A 16,724-nucleotide genomic window follows, 5' to 3' on the forward strand; every position below is an offset into this window, starting at 1 on the left:
TCAAGACTGAAAAGACCTACATGTTTGTCTTCAAAAGCAACAAGTAAAGGGGCAGTCAGAGGGGTGAACTCGGGGGATGTATTTTCTTTCTCCCTCCCCAACACACACATCCCTTTACTCTATCTTTCTTGCTGCCACAGAGAGAAATCATTCCCCAAGGCAAGTCTTGATCATGCATATCCCAGCTTAAGATCCTTCAGAGATTCCTTGCAGCCTTGAAGATAAGATACAAGCTCCTTTTTATGGTAGACAAGTGCTTTCAAGTTGAGCCTCTGCCTTCCTCCTCAGTTCATTCTCAGGTGTACCTTCCAAGCTCTCACCTTACTAACTACTGAGAGTGCCAGACAGGGAATGTTCCAGGTGGAATGTGAAGAGAAGAAAGAAGAGCAAAATGTTCTTAGAGAGAGAACGCATATGTGAGGAAGTAGAGTTGTGAGATAGGGTAATGTTTGAAGGAACAGGCAGAAATTTAGGTATAGTCAGAGAACAGTGTTTGGAGGAAGAATTGAGGATGAGATAGGAAAGGAAAGTGGGAATTAGATCAATGAGACAGTGATGAGGCTTTTGTGTTTCTATGTCATTCAGTGATTGTAAACATGTAGACCAATATACAGAATATGTAGAATTATGTTTGGTTTAAATCAGGGAGGTTATACTACTCTGGGGTCCCTGGGTGGTATAAATAGTTTACATGCTCAGAGGTTCAAATCCACCCAGAGGTACCTTCCAAAATTTACTTCTGAAAAATCAGCCATTGGAAACTCTACGGAGCTCAGTTTTACTCTGACGCACATGGGGTTGCCATGAGTCAGAACTGACTCAATAGCAGCTAGATTATACTGCTTTGGTAATGTCTATCAGACCAAATATTAAACTGAGTGATTTAAATAACTTGTTGAAAATCGAGATACACATTTCCGCAAGGAAGAGGCAAGAGGCAGAACTTAATGAAGAGTTAGAATCAAAGGATTATCAGACCACGCAGACAGGCAGAGCCAAGATGGACAGCCATTCTGTTCAAATGGCGAGACAATCTTGAAGAGAACCCAACTTAATAGTCTGCATGCTGCTGCCAGAGTTTTCCATGTCATTTCTCAAATTAGGACATCAAATGCAAAAAAAAAAGAAAGTGAACTTGAACAAGAAATGAGACTCATCTTTCATTTTAATAAAACCTTCTGATTCAAAAAATCATGAAAATCATACAAATGTACTACCTACGATTATATATTAAAGATAATAAGTGATTTTTTTTAATTTGCCAAAGCTTGCTTTAAATAAACATATACACACAACACACACACATTCACCTTTAATTCTTTTGATTGTATGTCAAATAGCCTAGTATTTGAAAATGGGCCCCAAACCAAAAAAGGTAGAGAATATCTGCTGGAGATATTGGTGAGACCTTGTAGGATTTTAAGCAAGGTACCCAAACCAAACCCATTGCCATCAAGTTGATTCTGACTCATAGTGACCCTGTAGGACAGAGTATAAGCAAGGTAGTGAGATGATTAAATTATACAGAATGCTGTAGCAGATAACACAAGACAGAGGGAAGAAAGACCTATGTGATAAATAACATTTTTCAAACTATGCAATAGTTCATAATAAAGTGGTGGCAAACTGATAGATTGGACAAGTACCTGGGTCAAAATTGACAAGCCCATCCAACCGAGACCAGGTGTTTTAATACAGACTGAGTTCCATATGGATGCCAGAAAACCCAAAATAGCACTGTCCTAAACAAAAGAGAAGGAGTCTAGGTGGCACAAGTGGTCTGCCATTGGCTGCTAAACTAAAGGTTGGCAGTTCATACCCACCTAATGGCTCCATGGAAGAAAGACTGGGGAACTGCTTCCTTAAAAATTACAACTAAGAAAGCCCTATGGAGAAGTTCTACTCTCTAACATATGGGGTCACCAAGTCAGGAGCCAATGCAATGGCAGCTAACAGCAACAACAGTGGAGAAGTTTATTTCTCTTCAAGGAAAGAAATCCAGAGGTAGGCAGTCCACATAGGGCACCATGATCCCCTGAGACCTTGCTACTTCCAGCTCACGGCTCCTTCCAACTTGCTGCTCGGCTAACCTCAGTTCCAATCTTATGATTCAATATGGCAGCTAGAGTTCTAGCCATCATATCTGCATTCCAGATAACAGAATAGACAAAGGGTTAAAAAAAAAAAAAAAAAACTTCTTAAGGTTATTTTCCAAAAATTATAGTTGACAATTCCAATCAACATCTCATTGGCCAGGACTTAATTACATGGCAATAGCTGCAAAGAATGCTGGAATATGTAGTCATCCTCTGGGTAATCATGTACACAGTTATATACTGAGATTTTACTACTGAGGATGAAAAGAATAGATAATGTGTTAGGGAACAACTAGCAATCTGTACCACAACAGATATATGTCATGAATCAGAAAGGCATATTATTAAGGAGTGTGTGAAGCATTGAGTAAACTTGGAGGATTTTGCACCCCCAGAATTGTTCTTTATCAAACATGCCCCTGCTTTCAGCTCCCTGTCTTGATTTCTGCTATTGTGTCTACTGGGAAAGCTGCTTATCCCTCATTCTCTGTACTCAACTCTACAGCCCCTACAATTTTGCCTGTTGAAATTCTGCTCATCCTTTAAGTCTCATCTCAAATGCTATATTAAAAAAGTGCCCATGAAGTTATTCCTGATCCTCCCTAAAGGGATAGAGCTTGTCCCTATAAAACTACATTTATAGTTCTCCTTGGGCCTTGACCTTCACCTTACACCATGCTGTCTTAGGTCATTGGTAGAGCTGTGTACCAGCATTTAAATTCCCTAACAAGTGGGATGGAGCCTTCCCCAACTCTATTCTCGATAGTACAGTGTAATAGAACACACACAATAAATACCTGCAAATTGCATTGAATATTTAAAGAAAGAAAGGATCTATGTGAAGAAGAAGAGTAAGTTTTTGTGCCCTTTTAAGGAATGTGCTAATACACCAATTGCAATTTCCTGAATTTCCAAAACATAAACTCATTTCAAAACATTTGATCATTGCTAATATTGCAAACTGTTTTGAGAGGGCTAGTTTGGTGAAACTTGCTTTGCTGAACAAATCTTGGCTGCTTTTCATTTCTCAGGTCTTCCTAAAAGCTTTTCCTAATAAAACAAAATAAAATAATTATTAAAACAGACAAAATAAAAGCCAACAGTAATAGTATCAGCTAACAAGTAACAATGCTCACTTTATGCCAAGCACAGGGTTAAGCACTTCACATAGATTATTTTATTTCATACTTTCAACAACCCCTATCAGAGAGGGCTGAGGTTAGAGGGGTTAAGTAACTTTGCCAGGTGAGCATCAGGTTAGAAGTACTTCCTGTTCTCATGACTCCGTAAATCTATGTACTAATTCTTTTTTCATAAAACCTTATGTAGATCATCTTTTTCATCTTTACTAAAGTCTGTTTTGTAGATGAACCCTGATACTATCCTCATTTTATAGAACCAGTAGAAAGCCTCATTAAAAATAAATAAATATCTTCAATTCACCATTGGAAATAAACAACACTTCTATTATTTGTGAATTGTTAATTTTGCACACTCTATATTTAGGGTCAGTGGCATCTTAGAAAACAAATCCTACTGTATATCTTTTAAATAGGGAACCCTGGTGGTGTAGTGGTTAAGAGCTGTAGCTGCAAGCCAAAAGGTTGGCAGTTTGAATCCACCAGGCACTCCCTGGAAACCCTATGGGGCAGTTCTACTCTGTCCAATAGGGTTGCTATGAGTCAGAATTGACTGGGTGGCAATGGGTTTGGTTTTTTTTTTGTTTGTTTTGTTTTGTTTTTTGCTATTTTTTGATTAATCAATTTAAGGAATTCATTTGTAGTTTTCTGTGGATATTTTTTCTTGAACACAGTGGCATAAACCCTATGGGTTTCTGGTAATCATTAATGAAAGATGGTAATACTGACATTCTTTCTATTCAAAGAAATAAAAAAGCAATCCTTTTTCCATTATTAGGTAAGGAAGATAATTTGATGGTGTATTCTTTGAATAAATCAATTCTATTGTATCATATTTGCCTCCCTATATTTGGTAACACCCTGAACACTTTTAAAGCTCAAAAAATGTTTGTAAATATTAATCATGACATGGATTCTTTGGCCCTATGAAATTAGAATCTATGCCCATATAAGGTATTGAATTTCATAGTTTGGGATGTTTTGTTTTATTTCGTTTGCCTTGCAGAGGCCAACACAATACATCCAAATATATAGCAAATTTTTCTTTTGCTAGAGCCAAATTTAACTGTTAGATCACTCTCAATAAAGAACTGAGCAATGCCAGCACTCCATTAGTTATCACCCACATCTTTTACATCTTCAACTTCCTCTTCTGTAGAAACTCTTTTATGTCTATCTCTAAACATCTTAAAGTTTCTCTCGCCCTAAAAAATAAAAGTCACTTCTTCAGTGCTGCAATTCCTCTTTAGCTACAACTTTGATCTTCCCTTCTCACACTGGTCAAACCTCTTGAAACAACAGCCTATGCTCTACTTCTACCTCTTTTCTTTCGTTGCCCAACTCAATACTTCCACATTCAACCAAACCACAGAAGTCAGCAAAACTACCATCTCCCTGCCCCCATCCCACAGCCAAATCCAAAGGAAACTTTTCACTCCTTATTTTAGTGGTAGTTTTTCCAGTACCGTGGAAAAAAAGGCCAGGCAATTCCGTTAAGATTATAACCAAGAAAACCCTATGGAGCAGATCTACTCCGTAACACATGGGGTCACCGCGAGTCAGAATTAACAGCAATTTTAACAACAACAGATGCATTTGAGATTTGCCTTCTCTTTCTCTAGGCCTTTTTATTAAATTCAAGTATTTTCCCAGCCTCCAATTTGTTTCCACTGCTCTTTTTTCTACACAATCTTCTTGGGTTGAGTTTACGCACTATCATGGTTTTACCCACCGAAATATGTGATAGCTCTCATATCGGACAAGTCTCCAGAGCTATGGACTTAAATTTCCAACTGAATCACATGGACAGCTCCACTGACTCTCAGTTTCCAAACCACATGTGTCCAAAATTGAATGTTGCATCTTCTCACCTAAGTCCGTCCTCTTCTTATAATTTCTCTCTCTGATTAATGATTGCCCAGCCACTGCAGCCAAAAAACCTGAGGGTCATCTTAAGCTTCTTTTCAATCACCAGCTTCTGTGAATCCCACTTAGATCCTACGTAGTACTTCCATCTATCGCTCCTACTCAACCCTTACTTCCACTGACCTATGTCAGGCCCCCAGCATTTTCTTCTCGGACTATTTTAATAGTTTAACTCTCCGGCTTTGATAGGTCATATTCATTCCCTGAATTGTGTTCCCCTTTATAATATGAATCGGATCATGTCACTCTCCTGCTTAAAATTCAGTAGGTTTCCCATTCAAGCCTTCAGGAGAAAAGGTCCAGTTGTTAAAGTTTCTTTAACGCCTGGTCTCTTCCAATTTCTCCAGTTACAGCTCTGAGCCCCGCCCTAAGGGCGAGTCATCCTTAAATCCTCCCTCCTCGTCCTATAGGGTCGCTATGAGTCGGAGTTCGACCCGACGGCGCTGGGTGCTCTTCTCTGGGAACGGTCTCAGAGTTGAGCTAGAAATCCAGGCTCAGCAGTACCCCTGCGGCCAGCGCATGCTCGTAGCATAGAATTTTCTCATTGCAGTGTATTGAAATAATCTGCCTAAATTGCTAAAATGGGGATGTTGGTCTCTTCTATTTTAGATCCCTAACGCCTGGAAATTCACGTAATAAGCACCGAATAAGTACTTGTTCAACTGACGGAACTGTTCACTTGTGCTGAGTTGCAGACATAGCAAGCCAGTAACGAAACATTTCTGACAAATATAAATCTTACAGGTAACTGGAAAGTGACTATTTTTTCTTATGTTAGCTTTTTGAACGTTCGGATGAGCATTTTTATTTTCGCGTTTATGAAATGACAGGTGGAAAAAAATGCTACCGGTGCCTCCCCGTCGGGGAATCGAACCCCGGTCTCCCGCGTGACAGGCGGGGATACTTACCACTATACTAACGAGGAGTCGCACGAAGGGCAGCTTCCTGACAAGACTCTTATCTATTTCGACGCTGCCTCCTCCTCTCCGATGTTTACATTTTTTTGTTCTTGTTACAGCTTCCACTGAAGTTGAATGGAAAAGGGAAACGTTTGCTAAAACTTCGCCGTTCCATTTATCATTTCCCTCAGCACACACACAGACACGGACACACACACACACACTCACACACTCACACTCCCTCACTCCCAGGTAGCAAAGCGCACTCCTTGTCGCGCTGCACCATGGACCTTGTAGTTCCATCCATTGTATTCCCCACTCTCCTCTGACTTTTAGAAACTTCCTTTCCCAGCGAGCACCGCGAATCCCTCCTCTTCTTTACCTCCCTCCCTCCTTTGGTCGCTCTCAATCGGGCAGTCTAGCAGCTGAGTTGGGGTGCGGATCGGTGTGCAGCAGAACTACCAGAGCCATGCCGGAGGTAGTGGATACGTGCTCATTTGCCTCTCCGGCTTTTGTCTGCCGGACCAAGCACCTGCATCTGCGCTGCAGCGTCGACTTTACTCGCCGGACGCTAACCGGGACCGTCGCGCTCACTATCGAGTCGCAGGAGGACAATCTGCGCAGCCTGGTACGGTGGGGACGCGCGCCCCGTGCCCTCTTCTCCCGGGCCTCCCGCCTCTCGTCCCTCGTCCCCGGAGGCCCGGGGACCTCTGGCTCAACCCGCTGCGGCCCGTCCTCAGCCCCACGCATCCTCCGGTGCCGCTCTGCAGCCCCCAGCCCATGTACTGCACCACTTCATCACACCCACTCTTAGTGCCCCCTTCTCCACCACTTAAGTCTTTTGCATCCCTTCCCTCAGCCCCCCACCACGTGTACTTAAACGTCCCTCCTCCCCTGTGACCCTCTTCGCAGGCCCTGAGCACGTCCTAGCGCCGCATCCAAGCCTCGCTCCTCACTCGGCCCTCAGGTTTCATTTTTGCACCAATTCCCCTTCACCCTACAATCCTAGTTCCCAGCGGTAGCCCCACTGAAGCATCCTTATTTCCTTAGGCCGCAGCCCAGAGACCCCTTCTCAGGCCCCAGACTTCTCTCAGACCCTAGTGCACCTTCCTTAGTAGACAGTCTCCTCCAAGCCTCAGATCCCGTATTTTGCACAGTCCTGACCCTCGTCCTCCCTCCCAGGCACCTTTATTTCAATCCGCAGGTGTGCAGGAAACGACGGGTTGCCCTGTTCTTTTCGCTTCTCTGCCAGTCGTTCTTCTCCCCTTAGAATTCCCAGCTCCAAAGCCCTTCCCTCAACCCTGCTTCAAGACTTCCAGCCTCTGCCTTCTACCTCTGGCTGCAGCTCTTTCTCTCTAGGTCATGGTTCTTCCTACCTTTGAGTCTTATCACCCTTATCTTCTATGATTTAAGGGCGGGTGGGGCACTCAAGAGGAGCTAGTGGCTCCGTGGGTAAGCACTCGGCTTCCAACCTAAAGGTGGGCAGTCGGAACCCACAAGCTGCTATGCGGGAGAAAGATGTGGCAGTCTGCTTGCGTAAAGATTAAAAAAAAAAAAAGATTACAGCCTTGGAAACCCTGTGGGACAGCCCTGCTCTGTCCTATAGGGTCGCAATGAGTTGGAATCTAATCAACGGCAACGGACTTTTGGTTTTGAGGCACTCAAGCTTTCTAAGAATGACTCAGTACGGTTTATTCGTACCTGGTGCCAAGAAGCAAGTAGTTAATGTGCTTCTTAGATAGTACTTAGTCCTACAAGCTCTCCAGCCATTCGAATAAATAAAAATTTGTTTAGATTCATGACTGTTATTCAACTATATTATCTGTACAACATAACCTGTTTTCAGTGTTCTTATTCAAATTGGCAGTATTCGGATTGTACCTTTCACTTGAAGAGTTGAATGAGGGCCATGAAAAGGATGGAGTTATTTTACACAGGGTAGCATGTGGTATCTACTAAACCACAGCAGGAAACAATGGGAAGGTCAGGTATGTTGTAGGCTTGATGGAACCAAAACCAAACCAAACCCAGTGCCATGCAGTTGATTCCAACTCATAGTGACCCTATAGGACAGAGCAGAACTGCCCCATAGAGCTTCCAAGGAGCGCCTGGATTTGAACTGCCAACCCTTTGGTTAGCAGCTATAGCACTTAACCACTATGCCACCAGGGTTTGACAGAGAGAAATAAAAAACCCATTGCCCTCAAGTCGAATCGGACTCTTAGCGATCCTGTAGGACAAAATAGAACTGCCCCATAGGGTTTCTAAGGAGCAACTGGTGGATACGAACTGCCCACCTTTTGGTTAGTAACCTAACCCTTAACCACTGTGCCACCAGGGATCCAGACAAGTTTCGGGGAGGCAATACTAGACTCTCAAACTGGTAACGTCAATAAATTACCTTTCCAAAAAGGAAGGGACAAAGGAAATTAGTGGGGTCAAATAATTGGGGAAAATAACAAGTATAGATAAGACTTGGTGGTTTTCATACCTCCTTTTCTTACTTGTGCAAAAGGTCTGCACTTTGAGTTCATCAATATGAACTAATATAGCATATAACTTTCTTACTCTTTGTCCTTTAACATTTTATTAGATTAATTCTGATTTGGAAAATAGGTTGACCCCTCTAGTAGTCAACAAAAATACTACATGAAAGAAATGAAAGTATTATAAGCAAGAAAATAAATGTTTCCCCGTAGGTTGTACTTTGATCTGCCTGAAGTACCATGGTCTCTTTTATTGCAGTGTCAGCTTTGCATGGACGGGGCTGAAGTGAAGTCTTGTACTGTAATCTTTCCTTTTATTAAAAGAAATTCAATTTTGATAGCTTTACACTGTTTAATATGGCCTTGTACTCTCATCTGTTTTGTAAAAATAAAAGCTTTACGTCTGTTCTATGAATAAGCAGCAGTCAGAATTCTTAGTTTTTTAAAGGAATGTCCTTTGAGTGTCCCCTTGACTCTAAAAACCTGGGTATTGTTTTTATATTCTGCAAATCTAGAGAAAAATAAGATTTTTAAAATTATTATTTCTAGTTAGCATGTCTGTTTAGGAAATTAGAGTTCGGAATTATAATAATATTAAATTCTATACAAGAAAGGTTATTTTTAGTACAAAGCAGTATTTGTTTATAATTGCTTGCTTATTTTATGACAATAACCCAAGCCCAGGAACTTGGATTTATTTATTATTTATTTGGAGTGAGCTTGTTTCTTTCCTCCACTAGATTATGGACTCTTGAAGGTAGGGACTGTTTGTATCTCCAGTTCTTAGTACTGAACCTGGCACATAGAGGACACTCAAAAGTTTGATGAACTGATTAATGGATGAATGCAATTAGAAAACAGTGCGTAAGGTTAATGCCATCTACACTGATAACAGTTCTAGGTTTATCTTGGAGGTAAGATAGCAACTTACTAATGATAAGACCCAGGTTAGTGCTGGGTGAGGAGACATCCTGTGTTCCTTTTCCTCTCAATTCTTGGAGTTCATGACGCTGGGGAATGCCAGAGGAGCTCTAATAGGACCAATTCTCAGATTTTTGAAAACTTCTTTTTACATGTTGGTTCATTTACACTGAGGTTCGGTACTCAAATTTGTGATAACTTTCAAGCATATATTTCCTGTATTGAAATTTTCAATTTTTTTTTTTTTTAAGTTGTTGGCTCAAAGAGGTTTTAGTGACTTGCTCAGGATCACAGAACTAGTAAGTGGCAGAAGCCAGGAATTGAACACAGAACTTTCTGACTACAAACCAACCCTTCAGTCTTCACTAAGCTGGGAATCAAATCAAGGTGTTTTTGTTTTTAACGCATAAGCCCACAGTTCTTTTGCATTACAGCACCCTGCGAATAACAAGCAGAAAATGCAAGTAAGGATATGATAATGAGACATAAGGCCTTTTTTTTTTTTTTTTTACCCTGCTTTGTTCCAGAAAGTATTTGAAATTGGTAAAAACAATATACATAATATAACAAGATTAAAAATAAGTAAAGATTTTGAATGAAGAGAGAATAAGGATAGGAGAAACAAAACACATGATATAAAGTCCTATGTATATACATAAAAAGAAGTAGGCCAGCAGGCTGATGTGGAATTTCCCAGAAGGCTGGACAAAAAGGGAATCAGTTACATATTCCATAGCAGCATTCCAGCTGCTTAGAATTACAACCCATTTTGGGGGTGTTATTCAAAAAAAAAAAAAAAAAAAATTTTTTTTTTTTTTTTATTCAAAAAGGATACTGTGAGATGCAGTAAGTTATATATTCTCAGTAACTTTTTACCATCAGTAAGGCTGTTTTTTATTTTAACTGTGTATGCATATTTTGAGCTTACATATAGTTGATGCTCAATAAATGTTTGTTAAGAAGTACTAACTTTAGACTATCCAGGTTCCTTCATTTTTTTTTTTTTTTTCTGATTACTGTGTTTGAGCAGCTATCTGATAACATTAATCAGTGAAATTTGAAGGGAAATTTTGCAAATAATTTGAAAATCATAACTGAGGCTTAGGACTTGAGATATATAGCTTCAACATTGCATTTTAAAATTTTCTCTTGGTTCAGGACTTGCTTCATGCATTAATTGACACACTATTTTTCAGATATTGTGCTAAGCCCTATGAATGCAAATCTGAGTAACATCTATCTTTTTAAGAGCCCTCAGTCTAGTGGAGAAAACAAATCCTTATAAATACCATAAGTGCTATAGGAGAGGGTTGGGCCAACTGCTATAACATATACTAGACCCCAAAACCCATTGCCATGGAGTCGATTCCAACTATAGTGACCCTATAGAACAGAGTAGAACTGCCCCATAGGGTTTCCAAGGAGTGGCTGGTAGATTGGAACTGCCAACCTTTTGATTAGGAGCTAAGCTCTTAACCACTGTACCCCCAGGGCTCCATAACATATACAGGGGTTGTGAAAAAAGGTTTCACAAAAATAGTCATAACAATAACTTGACTCCCACTCTGAACAGATTCGAAAAGTTTAGGCAATACAGAAACAGAGGGTGTCCCACTAGGAAATGACCCAATTAATTTATCTTTATAGCTATAAAATCAGTATAAACATGAATAGTAATCAACATGGATATTCAAATCAAATTCTTAAAACAAATCAGATATTCAGAAATAAGTACTAGAATATGAAAGAACAAAGGAGTAATTATTACATTATCCTTAATAAAATACAAACCTAATAAAACTATATATTCTAAATATATTTAAGTGCAGAAAGATAAACCAGTTCTACTAGTTTAGAGCAAGGGCAACAATTGAGGTACTCCAAAAGAAAGTAAACAGAAAACAACTGTCCGTTAGGAAGGAAACAGATGGCACCCATGACAAATTTGACTCCTCTTTTAAAAAAAGAGAAAGAAAAGAAAATTAAACCAGGATGGAAGTTTCTTCCCAACCAAAACTTATTGGCTCCAGAGAGGTTGAGAACAGTGAGAATCAAATTAGTGATTGCCTTTGTGACATTTTCTGAGCTTATCACCTAAACTTAAGTAATATAAAAGAGAGGTGATTGGAAAACAGTGCTTCGAACCAGTTATTCCCAGTTCAATCATGGCCAAGGAAACAACACTGGAGCAGACCCAAATTTTTTAAATTTGAATGAACTGGAACCATTACCAAAATGGGAAAAATTATGAGTCAAAGCCCTGATAGAAACTTAATCTCCCTCTTACAAAACAAGAGCAGGATACACCTTGCATAGCAACCAAATCTCTTGCCCATTGGATTTTGCAAAGCCCGAAACAGTGGTACCCCACTCAAAGATGGGGGCTGACCACACCACTCTGAATGTGTGTCACTCTCCTCAGTCCTGGCAATAATCCACTCTCACACATCAGGCTCCTCAAAGGGCTCACTATGCCTCTTTCAAGTCTCCCATTCCATGGCTTTGGCCTGTGATTTTTCCTGTTCCAGACATGGTTCTGGATCACCCAAATTTAAAATTTCATGTCTCTTCTGGTTTCGCTTTGTCGGCCATAACTGAACTGGTTTGAACCGTTTCAAAGCCTTGAAAATGTCTGTTTGCTGGCCTTCTAGCTCCTTCTGCCATCCAGGCCAGAGGTAAGGAGAACAGATAGTAGGCCCTTATAGCAGTGGTCCTGATCTAGAGTGGTAGCAGATGGAAAAAACCAAAGCATGAAGATAGTGTAAAAGAACAATTTGCTAACTGGCTTGGTAGGATAGGAAGTGGGTACCAACTGTGGATTACTTGAATGTTTCAGAACTGAGGTACCTGGAGGATGGTAGCACCATTAGCAGAATAGAGAAATCAAGGGCATAATGGTGGATTTCTTTTTAGAAATTTAGAAGCCTATTGAATAGGTGATATTTCCCATGGAAATGTCTAGCAGGCAATTAGGGATGCTAGGCTTGTCATAGGGGAAAGACCCCAGACTCAAGTTTAGTTAAAAGAGATTTTTATTAAGCCAAGACAAAGACGGTCTTTGCAGTGGCAGCTCTCCTAGTGTGCACCAGGCACAAGAAACTAGCAGAGTCCGTTGAGCCACAAGCAGGGTGTCTTTAATATACTGTTACAGAAGGAAGTAAAGATGTATCATTGTCAAAGGTAGGATAACAAAATGAGATCTAACAATGATTGGTTTACAGAGCTTTGTTGACTAGTCACCTACTTAATGACATTACTTTGATTGGTGGCTTACAAGTTTTGTTTTAAGACTCACTGGGAACAAACCATAGGGACAAGCTGTTTGGGTTAAGGTTCCTTTGGAAACAAGCTAACAAAATTCTTGTTGGTGCTTGGTGAGGTAACATAGCTACTACTTGGTGATATGGGTACTTTTTTGGTTAGTTACCACTGAACAGCCACAGGGTTTCACAGAGCAGTCACAGGACATTCTTCTCTGGAACTGTTGTTGTTTTAAGGTGCTTTCAAGTCAGTTCCAGCTCATAGTGACCATACATACAACAGACGGAACACTGCCTCGTCCTATGCCATCCTTACAATCATTGCTATGTTTGAGCCCATTGTTGCGGCCGCTGTGTCAGTCCATCTTGTCAGGGCTCTTCTTTTTTGCTGACTGTCTATGTTACCAAGCACAATGTCCTTCTCCCCACTGATAACATGTCCAAAGTACATGAGACGAAGCCTCACCATCCTTGCTTCCAAGGAGCACTCTGGCTGTACTTCTTCCAAGACAGATTTGTTCCTTCTTCTGGCTGTCCATGGTAAATTCAATATTCTTTGCCAACACCTTAATTCAAAGGTATTAGTTCTTCTTTGGTCTTCCTTATTCATTGTCCAGCTTTCGCATGCATATGAAGCAGTTGGAAAGAAATATCATGGCTTGGGTCAGGCACAACTTAGTCCTCAAAGTGACATCGTTGCTTTTTAACACTTTATAGAGATCTTTTACAGCAGATTCGTCCAATGCAATCCATTGTTTGATTTCTTGACTGCTGTTTTTATGGGCATTGATTGTGGATCCAAGTAAATTGAAATCCTTGACAACTTCAATATTTTCTCTGTTTATCATAATGTTGTTGCTTACTGGTCCAGTTGTGAGGATTTTTGTTTTCTTTATGTTGAGGTGTAATCCATGTTGAAGACTGTGGTCTTTGATCTTTGTCAGTAAATGCTTCAAGTCCTCTTCACTTTCAGCAAGCAAAGTTGTGTCATCTGTATAACGCAGGTTGTTAATGAGTCTTCCTCCAATCCTGTTCTTCATATAGTCCAGCTTCTTGTTTTGCTCAGCATACAGATTAAATAAGTATGGTGAAAGGATATAACCCTGATACACACCTTTGCTGATTTTCAACCACGCAGTGTCCCCTTGTTCTATTTGAATGACTGCCTCCCAGTTAATGTACATGTTCCACGTGAGCACAATTAAGTGCTTGGAAATTCTTGTTCTTCACAATGTTGTCCATAATTTGTTATGATCCATACAGTCAAATGCCTTTGCATAGTCAATAAAACACAAGTAAACATCTTTCTGGTACTCTCTGCTTTCAGCCAAGATCCATCTGACATCAACAGTGATTTCTCTTGTTCTACATTCTCTTCTGAATCTGGCTTGAATTTCTGGCAGTTCCCTGCTGTTGTGCTGCTGCAGCTGTTTTTGAATCATCTTCAGCAACATTTTACGTGTGTTAAATGATACTGTTTGATAATTTCTGCATACTGTTGGATCACCTTTCTTTGGAATGGGCACAAATATGGATCTCTTCCAGTCTGTTAGCTAGGTAGCTGTCTTCCAGGTGTCTTGGCATAAATGAGTGAGCACCTCCAGTGCTGAAATATAGAGGTTTTATAAAAGCTTCTTGGGTTTGTTACAAGGAATAGCCACATTCTCTTAGCTATCAGATAACAGACAAAAATACCCTGACCAGTTTAGCTTTCTGGTTCTACAGGCTTTCTACACAGAGTGAATTCCACAACTGGATCCTACTTTAGCTTTTCTTATGCAGAATGGATTTGAAACCTGAACCTTATTTTAGCTTCATTGACTCTGGTCAGATACTTCTTTATAGTTTTTAGGGTCTCTGTAGCATTCCTTCCCTTAGAACAAGATTTTAATGGAACACTTTTTGGTCACACTTAATGTCATGCTTTCTTCTGCATGGGTTGTTGATATGCTGCCTCCAGGTGGTGACTCCATCTTTATATTTGGTGTTAAACCTTTTCTCCACAGTCGGGGACAGCCAGTTCCCTTGGTTGCCGGGCAGCCCTGGGAAATTCACCATTCTATGTTTGAGCAGCTGTCTTCAGTGATCTTATTATGATATGTCCTTAGCATGGTCTTCATATCATAAATGGCTGCTCATCCTGCTTCAGGCCTTTAAATTCACAACTTAGTTACTTTGTCAAGTACCATCTGATTCTCTGCCATATGTGTTGTCTAGATGTTGTTATCTGGGAGAGTAATGACTGGGAGACCTAGACCAAATTGGAAGAATATCTGACCTTTTCACTGAGGCTAATCTAGCGTGCAGGATTCATCCACTGTGTTAAAAAAGTGAATGGAATCATTGTACAGAAGTTGTTTTGGTGGTGTTGAACTTCCTAATTTAGATATGCAATTGAAAACATATTTTATAATTCCAGTAACAGTCATAATCAGTGCTAAGATAATTGATCTAGTTCGTAAAAATGTTCTCAGCCATAACTCTATTCGTTGTGGTAACTAATTGAATACAAATGTCTACTTCAGTTTCCCCAGTGGTGTTAATTCAAGAGCAACAGAAGGTGTTTGCTATTGATTAAGCCAATCTGACAAAAGCATTATCTTTTCAGGCCTCAGTGATTATTAGAAGGTCTAGCTCCTTGGAAACTCTATAGGGCAGTTCTACTCTGTCCTATAGGGTTGCTATGAGTCGGAATCCACTTGATGGCACTGGGTTTGCTTTTTTTGTTTGTTTATTTGTAGTAACAAAGAGCTTACGTAAGGCTTTATTATGGAGGAAAATTGCCCAGAAGAAACAAACGAGAGCAATTAGCATGCAAATGACCAAGAGAAAAATATAAAGAGATGTTTTTAGGTTAAAACACACGGAAAGGTTTACCTGTACAAATCTGTCTTAACAATTAATAAATAGAACAAAGCTACTCTAAAACAGTGAGGGTTAGGCACAAAGTAATAATTTCAATAACATTCATTCACCAAGAAAAAGTTACTAGTCTACAGACTTTAAAGGTATATAAGGCAAAAGGATAGCAAATATTAGAAAAAGAAATATGCAAAATCCAAGAATTGTGTTTATGTGTTCCAGTTGAATAAAGGTTTTACAGGCCTGGTCTTGGATCTTGGGATGAGTTGTCCATGCCAAATTTTGTGTTGTTTTTTATTTTGGTGATTTTTGAATTTTAGTTTGAGTCATTTAGTTGGTTGAACTATTCAAGTAGAAGTAGCAGCTTTGTTTAATTGGGAGAGGTGTTTCCAGGTTTTAACTCCCTGTAATTTAGCAGCACAAGGATTAGCAAGGAGAACTACATACTGTCCTTTTTAACGAGGCTCCAGGGAATCTTTTAACTGATGTCTTTTCCTATATATAGTCCTCTGGAAAAATATTAGGCAGATTTTGAGATTTTGGTTATCAAAAGTTCCTTTAACCTGTGAAAACATTTTTTAGAATATTGCATTAAAACTTGACAATATTTAACAACATTGAAGAATTACTTTTCTCATTATAGTCATTTCAGCGTTCATTTCTTAGAGTCCATGGGTGAAAGCCTAAGATATTCTTAATGTACTTAGAACTTTGATATGAACCATAACATCTCTTAATTCATAGGATATTCTATAATTAGCATAGTGTTATTAGTTCTTAAAATAGCTGATTCTTATATTAAAAGAGAGGAAGGAAAAATAAAATGGTTTCCTGTATTTAGAGCATTGAACATCAATAATATTTTCATAAAAACCTATAGTAATTCTTCTAGTTTACTTAGTCCCATGTAGCCAGTTTTGATTGCATTCTGGATCAGCAGCAACTTGAAAAACTCTGTCAATTTCGACATAAGAATTTTAAAATCTTGATTTAGTCCAGTGGCATTTATGTTCAGAATATTATAGTCCTCTTTATGAATCTGATGCAGTCCATTTTGTTGCATTTTCAGTGAACTGGCAAGGTAAAACTTATATGTGAGTGATAAACTTAAAAATGGCTATGGTTAATTTATAAT

The 16,724-nt window shown here is 39.6% G+C and overlaps 1 protein-coding gene and 1 non-coding gene across 2 annotated transcripts in view; one reads left to right on the top strand and one right to left on the bottom strand.

Annotated features, from left to right (window-relative positions):
- Positions 1 to 6,014: 6,014 nt before the first annotated feature.
- Positions 6,015 to 6,086, bottom strand: TRNAD-GUC (transfer RNA aspartic acid (anticodon GUC)). The gene has a single exon. It is a non-coding gene; the product is annotated as a tRNA-Asp (tRNA).
- A 372-nt stretch (positions 6,087 to 6,458) lies between these two features.
- The window catches only part of LTA4H (leukotriene A4 hydrolase), a 41,666-nt gene continuing 31,400 nt past the window's right edge, over positions 6,459 to 16,724 (top strand). The window contains exon 1 of the mRNA XM_064283711.1: positions 6,459 to 6,688. Coding sequence (XP_064139781.1) covers positions 6,530 to 6,688 — 159 coding nt within the window. The 5' untranslated portion in view covers positions 6,459 to 6,529. The remainder of the gene's footprint in view (positions 6,689 to 16,724) is intronic.

This window comes from Loxodonta africana, chromosome 4 (genome assembly GCF_030014295.1).
Source record: "Loxodonta africana isolate mLoxAfr1 chromosome 4, mLoxAfr1.hap2, whole genome shotgun sequence".
NCBI lineage: Eukaryota > Metazoa > Chordata > Mammalia > Proboscidea > Elephantidae > Loxodonta > Loxodonta africana.